Here is a 13,081-nt window from a genome sequence, read left to right as displayed (position 1 = left end):
TAACCTGTATGAAGCAGAGACTTCCTGTCACATTACATTTATTTTTAAGTACATGTTTTATGGAATAGTCATATTATTGTTTCTCACTTTATTTGAGTTTATTTAAAATCTCTCTTCGGTCTGAGATCTCATCATATTTTTGAGAACACTCATACCCATGTCCCAGTCTTGCAAACAGATACTCTGTGTGTCTACTCGTGTGTATGTGACCACATGTGCAGCTGGTTGCATGTGGGTCAGTCATCCTTTATAGTTTTAATTACATATTGGTTAATGATTTTTTGTTTGATTGTTTAATTGCAAGGTGGTATGTTCAATGTCTGCGGGATACATGTTTTATTAATCTTATTTTTGGCTGACCGCTGAGGTCAGCCCTACACATGGCAATGTCTGTGTCTGAGTAAGTAACTAAGTAAGTAAGTAACTGAGTAAGTAACTGACTGAGTTAGTGACGCTAATGTATAAGCCTTATAATACAGAGTTGCGTTTGCTTGTACTGAATGCTGGTAACGATGGCTGCCTCCACTGTGTTAACTAGAGCCATACATACAGGGTTGCGCTATTGACGGGGTTTACTTGCACTGAAAGCCCTCTAATGGCTGCCTCCACCGCTGTAAATACTCAGATACAGCTTTAGCATGGCCTCTGTTTAACCAGAACTGGGCCACATTTCTGTATGACAAAGAAATGGATGGCGCTGCTCAGGTTTCATCTCCAAACATACAGAAGGAGACAGACAGAGAGAGAGAGCAACATGTAGTTTTTTACATTTCAGTAACCACTTACTATACCTTTGGCTAAAAATAATAAACTACTAACAATCATGACAAAATCACTGCCAGAACACACATTTCAGTCAGGCATTTCAACAGGCACTCCAGATAGTTGCGGTTAGCCATATACTAGGTTTTAACCTAGTCTTGTTGTTTATTTTTGATTGTCGAAATGTTTTAACTTCTTGTTTGAGTACTGTAACTCACCACATTAAAATATTTTAACACTCTTCTAGTTCAGTAATATAAAAATATAGAACATATGCTCACTATTGGGGCAGTTTTCTCATGGATTTTTATTTAATTCATGCAGTTTAGCATGCCGTAATCCTCCAGATCACTGTTTCAGTATGTCTATACAGATCTACCCAGGCCCACAGATGTGGCCATTTTTCTTCAATTTTGCACACTTTATATCCAATTTTGCACTGTAAACATATTTTTTCCACTTTTTAATCCTTTATCACCACTTTTTCTGCCGTTTTTGTCACTTTTGACCCATTTTTTCCTCTGTTGACTCATTTTTTCCCCCTTTAATCCTATTTCACCAGTTTTTAATGCATATTTTGCCAAGTTTAACCGTATTTATCTCTTTTTTATGCTTGTTTTTGCCTCTTGTAACCCCTTTTTACCTTTTTTCCTGCCTGTTTGAACAATTTCTGAGCTATTTTGCAACTTTTCACCAGATATTTTGCTTCTGTTGACTCTTTCTTCATGCGCCTTTTTCACCCATTTGTGCCACTTTAAACCATTTATGCTCCATTTTAAGAAAAGGGGTTTGCATTTTTGATGGGGTTTAGGGTTAACATTATTTTTTGCTTTGATAAGAATGGTTGTTATTAAAAAAAAAAAAAAACAATTAAATATGGTTTATCACAGCTTAACTTTACAATGGACCATGATCTCACTGACCTCCATGGGTCCTCCATTTGGCTGGGACCTGGAAAGCTCTTCCTTTTATCCCCCTTATGGGCGGCCTTGGATCTACCTAACTATAATTTGCTGGATTTGAAGATATTTTAGGATTTTTTTAGGGTCTTGGACCTCTGTTGAATGGGTCCTCACTAAGGACTTTTGGGGAAAAACTTTATTTGATGTTTTTTTACTCGCTCTTGATCCATCATTTACATTCAAAACACATATATTAATCATTGAAAATAATATTAGATGTATTCAGCTATATCTTGAGGCCCCTTGGAGCACGAGGCCCCAGACTGTTGCATATCTAATGCTGAAACTGCCTGTAATATTTTCTCTCTAAAAAATGCTATAGTTATCTCTAGTTTTTGTTGAAAGATTCTGATATTTGCATTTGAAAATGAACACTATTTTATGTTGTAGGTTTAAAAATGAACAAGTAAATTGATGTGTGCTCAAACTTCTCGTTTGCTGCAGCAATACATCGATGAGGTGTTTAGAGGTTACACCTGGACTCCAGTCAACGGTACAGATTACAGGTGAGCTGTTATAATGTCATAAATAAGAAATGTTAAACAGAGAGGGGTTAATGAGGACTGCACACACAGATGGATTCATTCTTTATTGACTTATGTCTCTGTTTGGATGCTGCCCCCTGTAGTCTGGGTCTGGTATTACCCCCCTACAATGAATATTTCATCCAGGCAGACTTGAGTGACGTGATGCTGCAGCTCCAGTGTGAGTACAAAGAGGCAGTGCATTAAAGATTCTCTTTGATCAGCATGCTACACAAAGATGAGATTCAAATACTAACTTCACCCTCTGTCTCTGGCACAGATATGCAGTCACTGCTACCCAGCTCCTTCGAGTCCTCAGGACATGTATTTCTGGCTCCAAGGTGACCACCACCTCTCTTTGCTCCCTCTGTTTTCACTTCATTTCCGTCTGTTTGTATTAATCCTGCCCTCTGTCTCTCCAGGGAATACTGCAAACGCCTGCAGATCTCTGATAACAACACTCAGTTTCTGCAGAACTTCCTCTCGCTCATGCTAGAGATTTCTCCAGAATCCGATGAGTGTGAGCATGAATACAGCATACTGAAGTTTACCTTATTTGCAACTGCTACAGATGTGCAAGATAAACTACTCTTGGTTTTATTTTTTAGGTGATCAAGGCCTCATCCACAACCTCATTTTGGATTCTCGGATTATTGGGCAGCTAGCATCTCGGGTTTGGAAGAACAAGGACCTGAATTCGTGAGTCAGCTTGTTATTGGTTAATACAATCCCATCAGACTTTTACATAAAAACACTGTGCATAATTGCAATACAATCTGTGTGCAGAGTAGCTCTGTGTTTTTCTACATACTTTGTGTTTTCTTTTTGCTTTATTTAATTGCATTCTGTGTATCTACAGTGCTTAACAAATTTATAAGAACACCACCTTAAGTAAGGTTTATGCCAAAGCTGCCCTAAATTAACAGCATTGGTAATTACCAAAAACTTTTTTATGTTTCTGCAATGGTTAATACACCAATATGTAGAAACTCTTTAACCAAAATCATATTTTTTATGCTAAAATATAATTATTATTGTTGTCCTTGAATTTTTAAATTTACTGAGTTACAAAAAACTGAAAAAATAGTAAAGCCCATTATTATTTCTTGATTAATATGTCAAATTATTATTTAGTTGCATTCATGAACAGAAAAATTAGTTTTAGTGGTTGAATGTTATGCTTGCTTAATTTCTGACTTCTCAGAGAAGCCCAGTGAGCCGGCTCAAATTTGGGTATAAAAAGGTGAATTCAGTTTGAAATTCCTCATTCCTGTTCAAAATGGTAAAACGTGGAGAGCTCACTGAAAATGAAAGAGTCCGCATTAAAGCCCTTCATGATGCTGGATGGTCTCTGAGACAAATAGGGACAGACATAAAGTGTTCTCACAGTGTGGTCAAGTATGCTTTGGAGTCAATTGCTGAGACTGATACTTAGAAAATGTGTCAAGGAAGAGGCAGGAAACCAAAGTTAACTGAAGCAGATGTCAGACACCTCAAGATTTGAAGTACTAGAGACAGAAGGAAGACAACTGCTGATCTTCAGGCAGAGATGAATGCTTCTAGATCAGAGTCTGAGAAAGTCTCCAGAATGACAATAAGCAGACGACTGACGGAACAAGGCTTAAAGGGAAGAATAGCTGCTAAGAGGCCATTATTGAGGCCTGCAAACATCCAGAAAGGCCTCAGATTTGCCAGGGAGCACAAACACTGGACTGTTGATGACTGGAAGAAGGTACTCTGGATGGACGAGTCCAAGTTTGAACTCTTCAGTCAGCATCGTCCTGTTTATGTCTGCAGAAAAGCTGGAGAACGTTTTGATGCCAGATGCATTGCACCCACAGTGAAACATGGTGGAGATTCCATTATGGTATGGGGTTCCATTTGTGGTTACGGCGTGGTCAAATTAGTGAAAATCGACAGTATCATGAACAAGACCACATCTTAGTGCATCATGGAATCCCTTCTGGACTGAATCTGATTGGTTGTGGGTTCATATACCAACAAGACAATGGCCCCAAGCATACCTCAAAGCTGTGCAGAGACTATTTGACCAAGAAAAAGGAATCTGGAGTACTGGAACTGATGGACTGGCCTAGTCAAAGTCCGGATTTGAATCCTATAGAACAAATTTGGGATTTAGTAGATTCAAAGATTGATGGCACAAAAGTTTCATCTAAAGCAAGTCTGTGGAAACAGCTAGAAACTATTTGGAACTCAATAACAAAAGAGACTGTGGAAAAGGACATAAAAACAATGGCAGCAAGAATGCAAGCTGTTATTAAGGCCAAAGGAGGCCATACAAAATGTTAAGTTCTTTGGTTATTATGCCTAAAAAAGGACTATTTAGTTGTTTCAGTTTGTTATTTGCCAAATAAACAACAGTAACATTTTTAGTTTTAAACAAGTTTTTGAAAGATTTCTAAAATATTTATGTTTTCTCATTTTTATGACAGGTGGTCTAATAAATTTGTTAAGCACCGTATGACATATATGATTCACCTTTTTGAATGGAGTCAACCCATATAAGATTTTTTGATCATTTGTGCTCACATTCAGAGTGACAATAACATCTTCAATTATGATCAAATGTGCAGTTATCTGTTCTGATGATATCAGAGCTAAAACAAACTAAATACAAATATACTTTACAGGTATGGCTTCCTGGCTGTGTTTGCATCTACCGATGGAGGAATAACACGAGTTTTTCCAAACATGTGAGTAGGATTGTTCAGTAGGATTCAAGCAAAGTAATTTCTGGTTTATTTTTCAGAAGGTAATGAATGATTTTTGTTATGTTTGTTCAGAGCTGCTGAGTTATGGGATGAGGATCCTGAACCCTTCAATTCAAATTATTACAGACGGAGCCTCGACAACAAAGGATACATGTTCAGAGCGCCGACCAGATCAGGTGGGTGACAGTGCACACTTAAAAGAGCTCTAGTCTAAAGATTATGTCAAGACTTTTCAGTTGTCAGCAAGTGGACAGCGTGAATTAAGAGTTATGTATAGGACCTACCATTATTAATATATCAGTGCCTCAAACCTTTGACTTAACATAAAGACTGTGTATAGATATGGACAGTTCTTCTCCTTCAACTTCTGCTATACAAGAGTGAAGCCAAAACAGCCTCATGATGGGCCTCAACATATTGTGTTGGCAATATACAGTCATGTGCGTAACTCCTAGATATGTAGGGTGCCAAGGATTCATCGCGGGGTCCAACGTGACACTACCAAGGGCTGCAGGGGTTGGAGGGTGGTGAGAGTCAAGCTCGACACGTGGACATATGTGTTACTCTGCAGCCAAGGTGAAGTTCAGTGGCATCTCTATTGTCTGGGCTTTTTCCCCTCTAGTAATAGGCCTGGAGACTATCAGCTTGAAACATTTTTCACTGGTGTCCCCCCTACATGCACCTAAGAAAAGTGGATCCTCACCAGGACCCAAGAGAGAAGAAAAAGTGACTAAAAGCCATCAGAAATCAACATAGATTTTAATTGTTTCACTGGTCCCGGACCCCAGGTTGGGAACCAATGCCCTGGACCATGCTTATATGCCACATTTACTCAATACTCCGTCCCAAAGGTGTGGACTTATTTTTCAACAGATTCCCATGCTGGTAATGTGCAGGGATATCTAGAGCACAACTGTTTTTTTTTCAATCCTCCTTCCCACCAGACAGGGCTCTCAGACAGCTTACTCACCACATCCATGCCTTACTTCAGCTTCAATTTCAACCATTCAATTAACTTACCAATAGAATCACAATGATCCCTCAGGTCGGTACAGTCCATGGCAGAACAGATTCTTGTGTTTTAATTTTGAGAAACATTCAAAAAAGTTCAGTGACTGTTTTTTAAATTTGTTTTCTTTTTCCACCTTCCCTAATCTAGTGCCAAGATTTAAACAGAGCTGTTAAATCCTGATGATGCATCTTACCTTTTTGCATCAAATAACCAAATATAATAAACCACTCAGAAAAAATTAACACATGGACAAAAACAAGCATGACAACAATGAACAACCATGACAAAATTGAGATTTAAGAAGGAATTATTTATCATGTATTCTAAATTTATAGTTTGATCATTAAATTTGTGGTTAGATGAATTATAATTATAACATCCTCCACAAGTGCAAGCTTTTGAGCTATGAAAAATTTCAAAAATGTAAAATTACCTGTCTGATGTTTAAAGTCCTACATGGCTAGCACCAATGAGTCTTCAATCAGACTGACCAGAGTGACTGTTAGAGCTGACTGCGAGATATCTTGTAGATGATCCACCTTTGGCAGAATGTTGTGTCTTTCAAAGGGAGTACAGTTTACCACTCTCAGTCAGGGAATACTCCAGCTTTTTAAGTTTCAAGGGTCAACTGAAAGCTCAGGACTAGCAAGAACTGTGACCTTATTTAACTATTTCATTATCTCTATGCATACATACATATAACAATGAATGCATCTTCTGTGCAATATTTTATACATAGATACACTAATGTATGCTATCCGTGTGCAATAATACATGCATAGACATGTCTGTATAAGCAAATTCTGTACAATATGGCTATGTGCAATCAAATCAGCACGTAAATAAACAGGCCAAGGGCGAATGTGCAATTTCCTTAAGCACATTTATGATCATGTACATCATATCAGCACTTTAGAACTATAGCACTTTACCATATACCTTATGCACTTTAACACCTTGTACACAGATATGTCTGACTTTATGTATATTTTTAATTTTACTATGTACATGCTTGATGTACGCTTTTATATGTATACCGTCAACCTGCTGGGGACTATGGATGGAAATTAGCCTATGGCTACAATCTGACACATTTACATGGGTATTGTCCCCTACAATAAATAAATTAAAAAACTTAAATCCACATGTTAAAGTCAGCATATATACATGCATGACAAAGAGATTTGATCTTCAGTTGTGTTTTTTTAATATAATATTCTGTTTTTGAACAGCTCTAGACGACCCTGTTGGTGCAGAAAATGGCACTGTTGGAATTCTGGTCACCTCAGCTGTTGAAGTTAATTTAGGAGGAAAACTTCTCAAACCCTCAGGTGAGAAAATTTTCATAAAATGTGACATTTCTGTTGGAAATTTAAAAAAAAATCTCAACACCCATCAACAGTAGTTGTCTGTACTCATCTAAAGTGGATATATGCATTGGGCTTCTTCGTATACTGGTATTCTTGCAATGTAAAATTGGTCTTTTCTTGGTTTATTACATCCCCAAAGAAGTATTCATTCATCTGTTTTGGTGAGTTTCAGTTTAACTGTAATTAGTAAGCTACACTGAGGCTTTGTTCTGCCTTTAATCAGCAGTGTAAGACAAAGAGAAGCACATTTCTTGTAATTTACTCACAACTAACAGCTTTCAGATTTACCAGCATAACAAATGAGCAAGTTTTGTCTAGTCTGTCTGGAGGAGAAACATTTGAAACTCGTGTCAGCTGAATTCAGATCCAACATTTTCATTCTAGGATGGGGTATGTGATAGGAGGATTGTAAAAATGAAAATTAAACTCAAGATTTAGGTCTTATGGAACTGCTTTGTTTTTTATAAACTGTCAGGATAGAAAAAATAGCAATATGCACATTCTGCACAAAGTTTGCAAACTTTTATTTTTTGAGAATTTGATTTCAAATTTGTGATGTAGAACAAAATCCATTTGCATTCAAATTGCATTCAGGTCATCACCAATGGGATCCAGGCTGTAGACTGTGTTTCTGTCTGCTTTGGCTGTCCTTATGGACTGTTTCTACTGCTTTCTCCAAATCCTGCAGATATGCAATTGATCAATAGTACTACTAATGTCCCATAAACAAAAACAGACCTGCATGAACGTATTCTACAATCTGTAATATTAAGATGTCTCTGTATTAGTCTATATCTACATAATGTGTCCTTATTTTCATGTCCTGACCGTGTGCTTTTATCACTCAGTGGTCGGAGTGAAGCTGGACTTGGAGGCATGGGTGGACAAGTTTAAAATTCTGGCCAGCAATGTGTCAGACAGTCGACAGGGCTCACACAAGGTAAAACACAGATCTGTTACTGAATACTCTGAATACTCACTCTTTAGTTGATCAGATTATCTCATTTTTAATGCTGTTGTCTCTTTACTTGTGTTGCTCAGTGTGGACCGTCCAGGAGCTGTGAGATGGACTGCGAAGTGAACACAGATGTAAGACATTAACACAACCTCCACAGGCAGATACTGTCATGAGCTCTGTGACCACAGTCTTCAGAGGTTAAATGTGTCTTTGATACTAATGTGATTATTAGATTAGTCTGTCATATAGAGGAGGCAACTCAACAAGCAGAGCAAAGCTGCTTAACCCCCAGATAAGAGGACATGTAAAAACAGACAGGACAGTGTAATGAGCAAAAAGTGAAAAGAAAAGGGCTGCCTGTTTTGTGTGATTAAGTATGAAAGGAGAGTTTAGAGGCTGTTAACTCAACTTTTATGATGACACCTGAACAAATCTAAATTTTAACCTGCACATTGGTTAGATGTTGCTCTAAAATCTACTTTTTTAGAAAGACAGAAAAAAGAAAATAGTTCCAGTATTTTTTGTTTGTTTTAGATTGTCTTTTGGATTTTTATGGTAAAATATGTAATATACTGTGTATTTTACATCATAAATATTCATATCATCTACGTTGGCATTGATAAATAAGGATTATACCTGTAATAATCCTCTCACCTGAACGTTTGTATGGCCTTGGCTCACTGGTAGAGTTGGTGGTCTCTCAACCAGAATGTCAGGGGTTTGATCCTCAGCTCTTAATCTCACATGTTGATGTGTCTTTTGGCAAAACACTTTATTCCATGTTGCTCCCACTGCTGTGTAAGTGTGTGTGGATGGAATTAGTTAACACTGATATCTACTTCACTTAGCAGCCTCCACTAACAGTGTGTGAATGAGTAAGAATGGCCTGTTCACGTTGAGCAGTCAGCTGACGAGAAAAATGCCATACAACTCAAGTCTATTTACCATTTAAAACTTATTTTGTGATGTTATAAGACCAAATCTGCCCGTATCAGCAGATTATCTGTGTGTAAATGCTGTTTAGAAGCTAAATTAAAGATCCTGTAAAGTGAAAATGAATCTGTATTTAGGTTTTTGTTTGACAGGCCGCTGTGTTATGAACCCCTAAATCAAATTTTTGTCAAATAAAAAATCTCTAAGTTTATAAAATTAAGCTTTAAAATCATTAAAAATGAGGGAGTAAAATCTGCTCCAGGATGGTGTGGGCGTGTCCTTTGAATGAGCGGAAGCCACACCCACTCAGGAGAAATATAAAACTGTCAGATTTAAAAAATGTTACAATCTGAATGTTGACCTTATGATCAGAGCGCAGCTGCCTGGCTCTGTCCCAGAGGAGAGACAAAGTCTGTTTTTGGGCCCAAATCTCTGTTATGCTGCTTTAAATGATCCATAGGACTCTGTGGCTGATAGATTTGGCAAATTTATCTCTTAATGAACAAAAAACAGCATTTAACCAACTGTTATCTTTCAATAAAGGCAGTGACATCAGCTTACAACAGTCTGTACTGAGATTAACTGCTCTGTGATTTTATATTGTAGTGTTAGAGGGGCGAATTTATTCCCTACTGTAGGCTCGTGACATCATGAGCCCACATATCGGCCCTGCCGACATGAAACCAAGCCAGGAAAGAGGTGAAAAACTTTCTAACAGTCCAAATCAAGTATTCAGTCACATGAAGATCCCAGTGTTTTCACATGTTTACAGCAACTATATTCCAACATTTCTAGTGTGTTAAGAGAAAAACTTTGAATTTCACTTTACAGGGTCTTTAAAGTCTGCTACTGTGCACATCGGTGCAATGCTGTGGAGTTTTCTGTGGCTCAGGAGCTATAGTAGGTCATCTACTGCAGGCCCCTCTAGGTGGGAGCTGGAGATCGCAGAGGAGGTTCCAGGTTTTGACTTATCTGAGGCTGAAAAAATAAGATTTGTACATATTCATTGAAATACTGATAACACAATGACTGGCTAGTTTATCCAGAGGTCTGCAGATAAAACTGTGCAAAAACTTTTCTCTTCATCAGTGTAAGAATAATAAGACTACCTTTTTGTTGCAGTGAGTAATGCTGCACAATATTTCTGCGATTCAAGTAATCCATTGCTAGTTACTTTTTATAAAAGTTATCTTTTACTGGAGAAAAATTACACTACTTCTCTGTCCCTTTCTTCACCATGGAAAAAGTCCCAGAGGTATCTGCACTGTTTCTGTTTCTCTCCTATTTGTTGGCATGTAGCTGCGTGTTTGTAGCTGATAGTGGGTTAGTGAGATGGCAGAGTGGGTGGCTTCAGAAGGATCCCTATTATTTTGCTGTTTTGGAGGGACAGGGAGAAGAACATTATTATGAAATTCAAAACCCAAGTTCATTTCTCATCTGTTATTCTGTAAGTAGACTGCAGAGTCACAGGTAGCACAGTAATTTAATGAGTTACATTTAGAAGAATCAAAATATCACACTACTTAGGCACTCTTGTAGTTCAGGTTAGAATGAAATGAATGAAAAGCACGTTAATTTAGACAGAAATGTCAGATTTTTTCTGTGGATCCTGGGGGACTCAGCTTGTTTTTTTGGTAGACAAGATTCGAAGATGTCTCCAAGGAAAAAAAGGCTCAGGAAGCACTGCTCTGTTTGATTGGTCCCAGAAGACCATACTGTATGCTGCAGCATGCTTTGGCTAGATACCCAACAAAAATTACCCTTGAAGGCTTTACTTTTCGAATCAGCAAACATTAGATCCCAATAAAGAGGTTTCGTGCAAATTTGGTGAATGACTTGCAGTGACTCATGCTTGGAGAGGTGGGGAGACTTGAAAGGCGCAGTGTAAATGCAGTCCATTCTCTCTGTTTGCAGGATCTCCTCTGTTATCTCATTGATGATGGCGGGTTCCTGGTCATGTCCAATCAGAGAGATCACTGGAAAAAGGTGAGTACTTGTGTGCAAAATTAACTTTTTGTTAATAAAATCAGCTCCTGTCTTTCATCATCATTTTTTATGGGATATCTGGTTTAGAATAGGCTTTTGTCAAAGAATTACATATTATTCAACTCCTTGACTATAGCTTGCTTTAGTGCAGTCTTCTCAGTTTATACTCTGTAACAGTGCACCACCTTTGGTTTAGTATTCTTCGTCATTGTGGTCTGAGCTATGTGGTCATTTATTTGCACATGCTATTTTTGTCCTCTGGTCTGTTGTGTTATATGTGTGCTGGGGTGGTTTTAGTAATTTAGAGACCCCAGACGAAGACAAACATGAGGCCCTTCTTCATTTAGTAAAAGGCAATCAAAGCTAGCCAATAAAATACTTTGAGGCATCTTTTTTAAGGTAACAAAGTGTGAGAACTACTGGACATACCCAAATCTGAAATATCAATACCCAAAAACCCAATGATAATTGATTAGCTCTTACAAGAGCATCATAACTCAGACTAACCACATCTAAATACTTCAACATGTCTATAAGCCAGGTGGAACATATAAAAACAACAAAAAATGCCTTCTTATGGTGCAATATCTGTTTAATTACCACAAATCATACATTTTGTACAGCAACCCATTTTTACTACGTAGTAATCCACCACTTCATCCTGTCAATATGGCTGTAGGGATCTATTTACTATAATTTATTTCATATGAAGAATTTTGAGGCTTTTTGAGGGGTTTGAACCTTACCTCCTGGACTTGATCATTAGTCTTATGATATAATGACTATATCTTGGCGGCCCTTTGGTGCATGTTTCTTACCTTTGCCCAATGGTAAAGGCGTCTATATACAGGTATGTGTAGGACTTTTTGAGCTTCTGTCTTGTAAAAGAACTTCTTATGACAGTGGGAATACTCCAGGTAAAACAAAGGTTAAATAGATAAATACCAGCTCAGTCTGACTGTTAAATCAGTGATACCAAACAACATTAAGATAAATGAAAAAAGTTTAAAACTTTTGATGAGTTCATGGTGAAACACTGAGAGGCGATGTTGAGTTGATCCACTCTTTCCTTCTCTGTGTTCCTGTTGTCTCCTTTCTTCCATCATTGCAGATTGGTCTTTTCTTTGGTGATGTGGACCCTTACCTGATGTACGCGCTCTACAACAACTCGATCTTTAATCGGCGCCAGTCTTTCCACTTCCAGTCTGCGTGTGAGCCCGTCACCAGCAGCCACACTGGAGCAGCACCCAGGGGAATCTATGTGGTAAGAAAACACTTGTCAATGATAGAAATGTACATGCTTTAATGTAATGAATTTCTCTCTCTCATGTAATCTGTGTGTGTTTCTGCAGCCGTCCGTCGCCGACATCCTCAGCCTGGCCTGGTGGACATCCTCAGTGGCATGGTGAGACTTTGTGGTCTGCAAATTAGATGACACCAGCAGCATGCGAGGCACCAGAACAATCTTAGATGTGAATGACCTCTCACACATGAACCAGGAGAAACTTTTATCTCTCTCATGCTGGACAGCTGCCACATTTACACTTCGTTATTTTGAGCTGTGTGTTGCTGTAAATGTGACATGTGTTTACGGTTATTTATTGATATGTACAGAATGACTGCTGTTCTTTAACAAAGTGTAACGTGAACTCTCTAACAGGTCCGTGACCCAGCAGCTACTGTATGGACTGGCCTACAACAGCTGGCTCTACCAAGGTGGATTTTATGCTTTGTAACACTATCTATGTCTTCACACATAGAGACATGCATGAGCACATGGATTTAGATATTCATGCATCTTATTAGTACCTGTTTTCATGTTAACATGCAGATAAAAATTAT

General features: G+C 38.1%; 1 protein-coding gene across 2 annotated transcripts in view; it reads left to right on the top strand.

Moving 5' to 3' along the window:
• Positions 1-13,081, top strand: part of LOC121506874 (voltage-dependent calcium channel subunit alpha-2/delta-2-like) — a 73,804-nt gene that overhangs the window by 48,246 nt on the left and 12,477 nt on the right. For both annotated transcript variants that reach the window (XM_041782849.1, XM_041782847.1), the window contains exons 21-34: positions 2,169-2,230; positions 2,353-2,429; positions 2,529-2,589; positions 2,671-2,768; positions 2,857-2,947; positions 4,900-4,962; positions 5,053-5,156; positions 7,225-7,323; positions 8,211-8,302; positions 8,404-8,451; positions 11,168-11,239; positions 12,351-12,503; positions 12,592-12,644; positions 12,900-12,955. In XM_041782849.1, the coding sequence (XP_041638783.1) occupies positions 2,169-2,230; positions 2,353-2,429; positions 2,529-2,589; positions 2,671-2,768; positions 2,857-2,947; positions 4,900-4,962; positions 5,053-5,156; positions 7,225-7,323; positions 8,211-8,302; positions 8,404-8,451; positions 11,168-11,239; positions 12,351-12,503; positions 12,592-12,644; positions 12,900-12,955 (1,129 nt within the window). The remainder of the gene's footprint in view (positions 1-2,168; positions 2,231-2,352; positions 2,430-2,528; positions 2,590-2,670; positions 2,769-2,856; positions 2,948-4,899; positions 4,963-5,052; positions 5,157-7,224; positions 7,324-8,210; positions 8,303-8,403; positions 8,452-11,167; positions 11,240-12,350; positions 12,504-12,591; positions 12,645-12,899; positions 12,956-13,081) is intronic.

Source organism: Cheilinus undulatus, linkage group 3 (genome assembly GCF_018320785.1).
Source record: "Cheilinus undulatus linkage group 3, ASM1832078v1, whole genome shotgun sequence".
In the NCBI taxonomy this organism is placed as follows: Eukaryota; Metazoa; Chordata; class Actinopteri; order Labriformes; family Labridae; genus Cheilinus; species Cheilinus undulatus.
The sequence above is the reverse complement of the archived record's forward strand: the minus strand, read 5'-3'. Positions and strand labels throughout refer to the sequence as shown.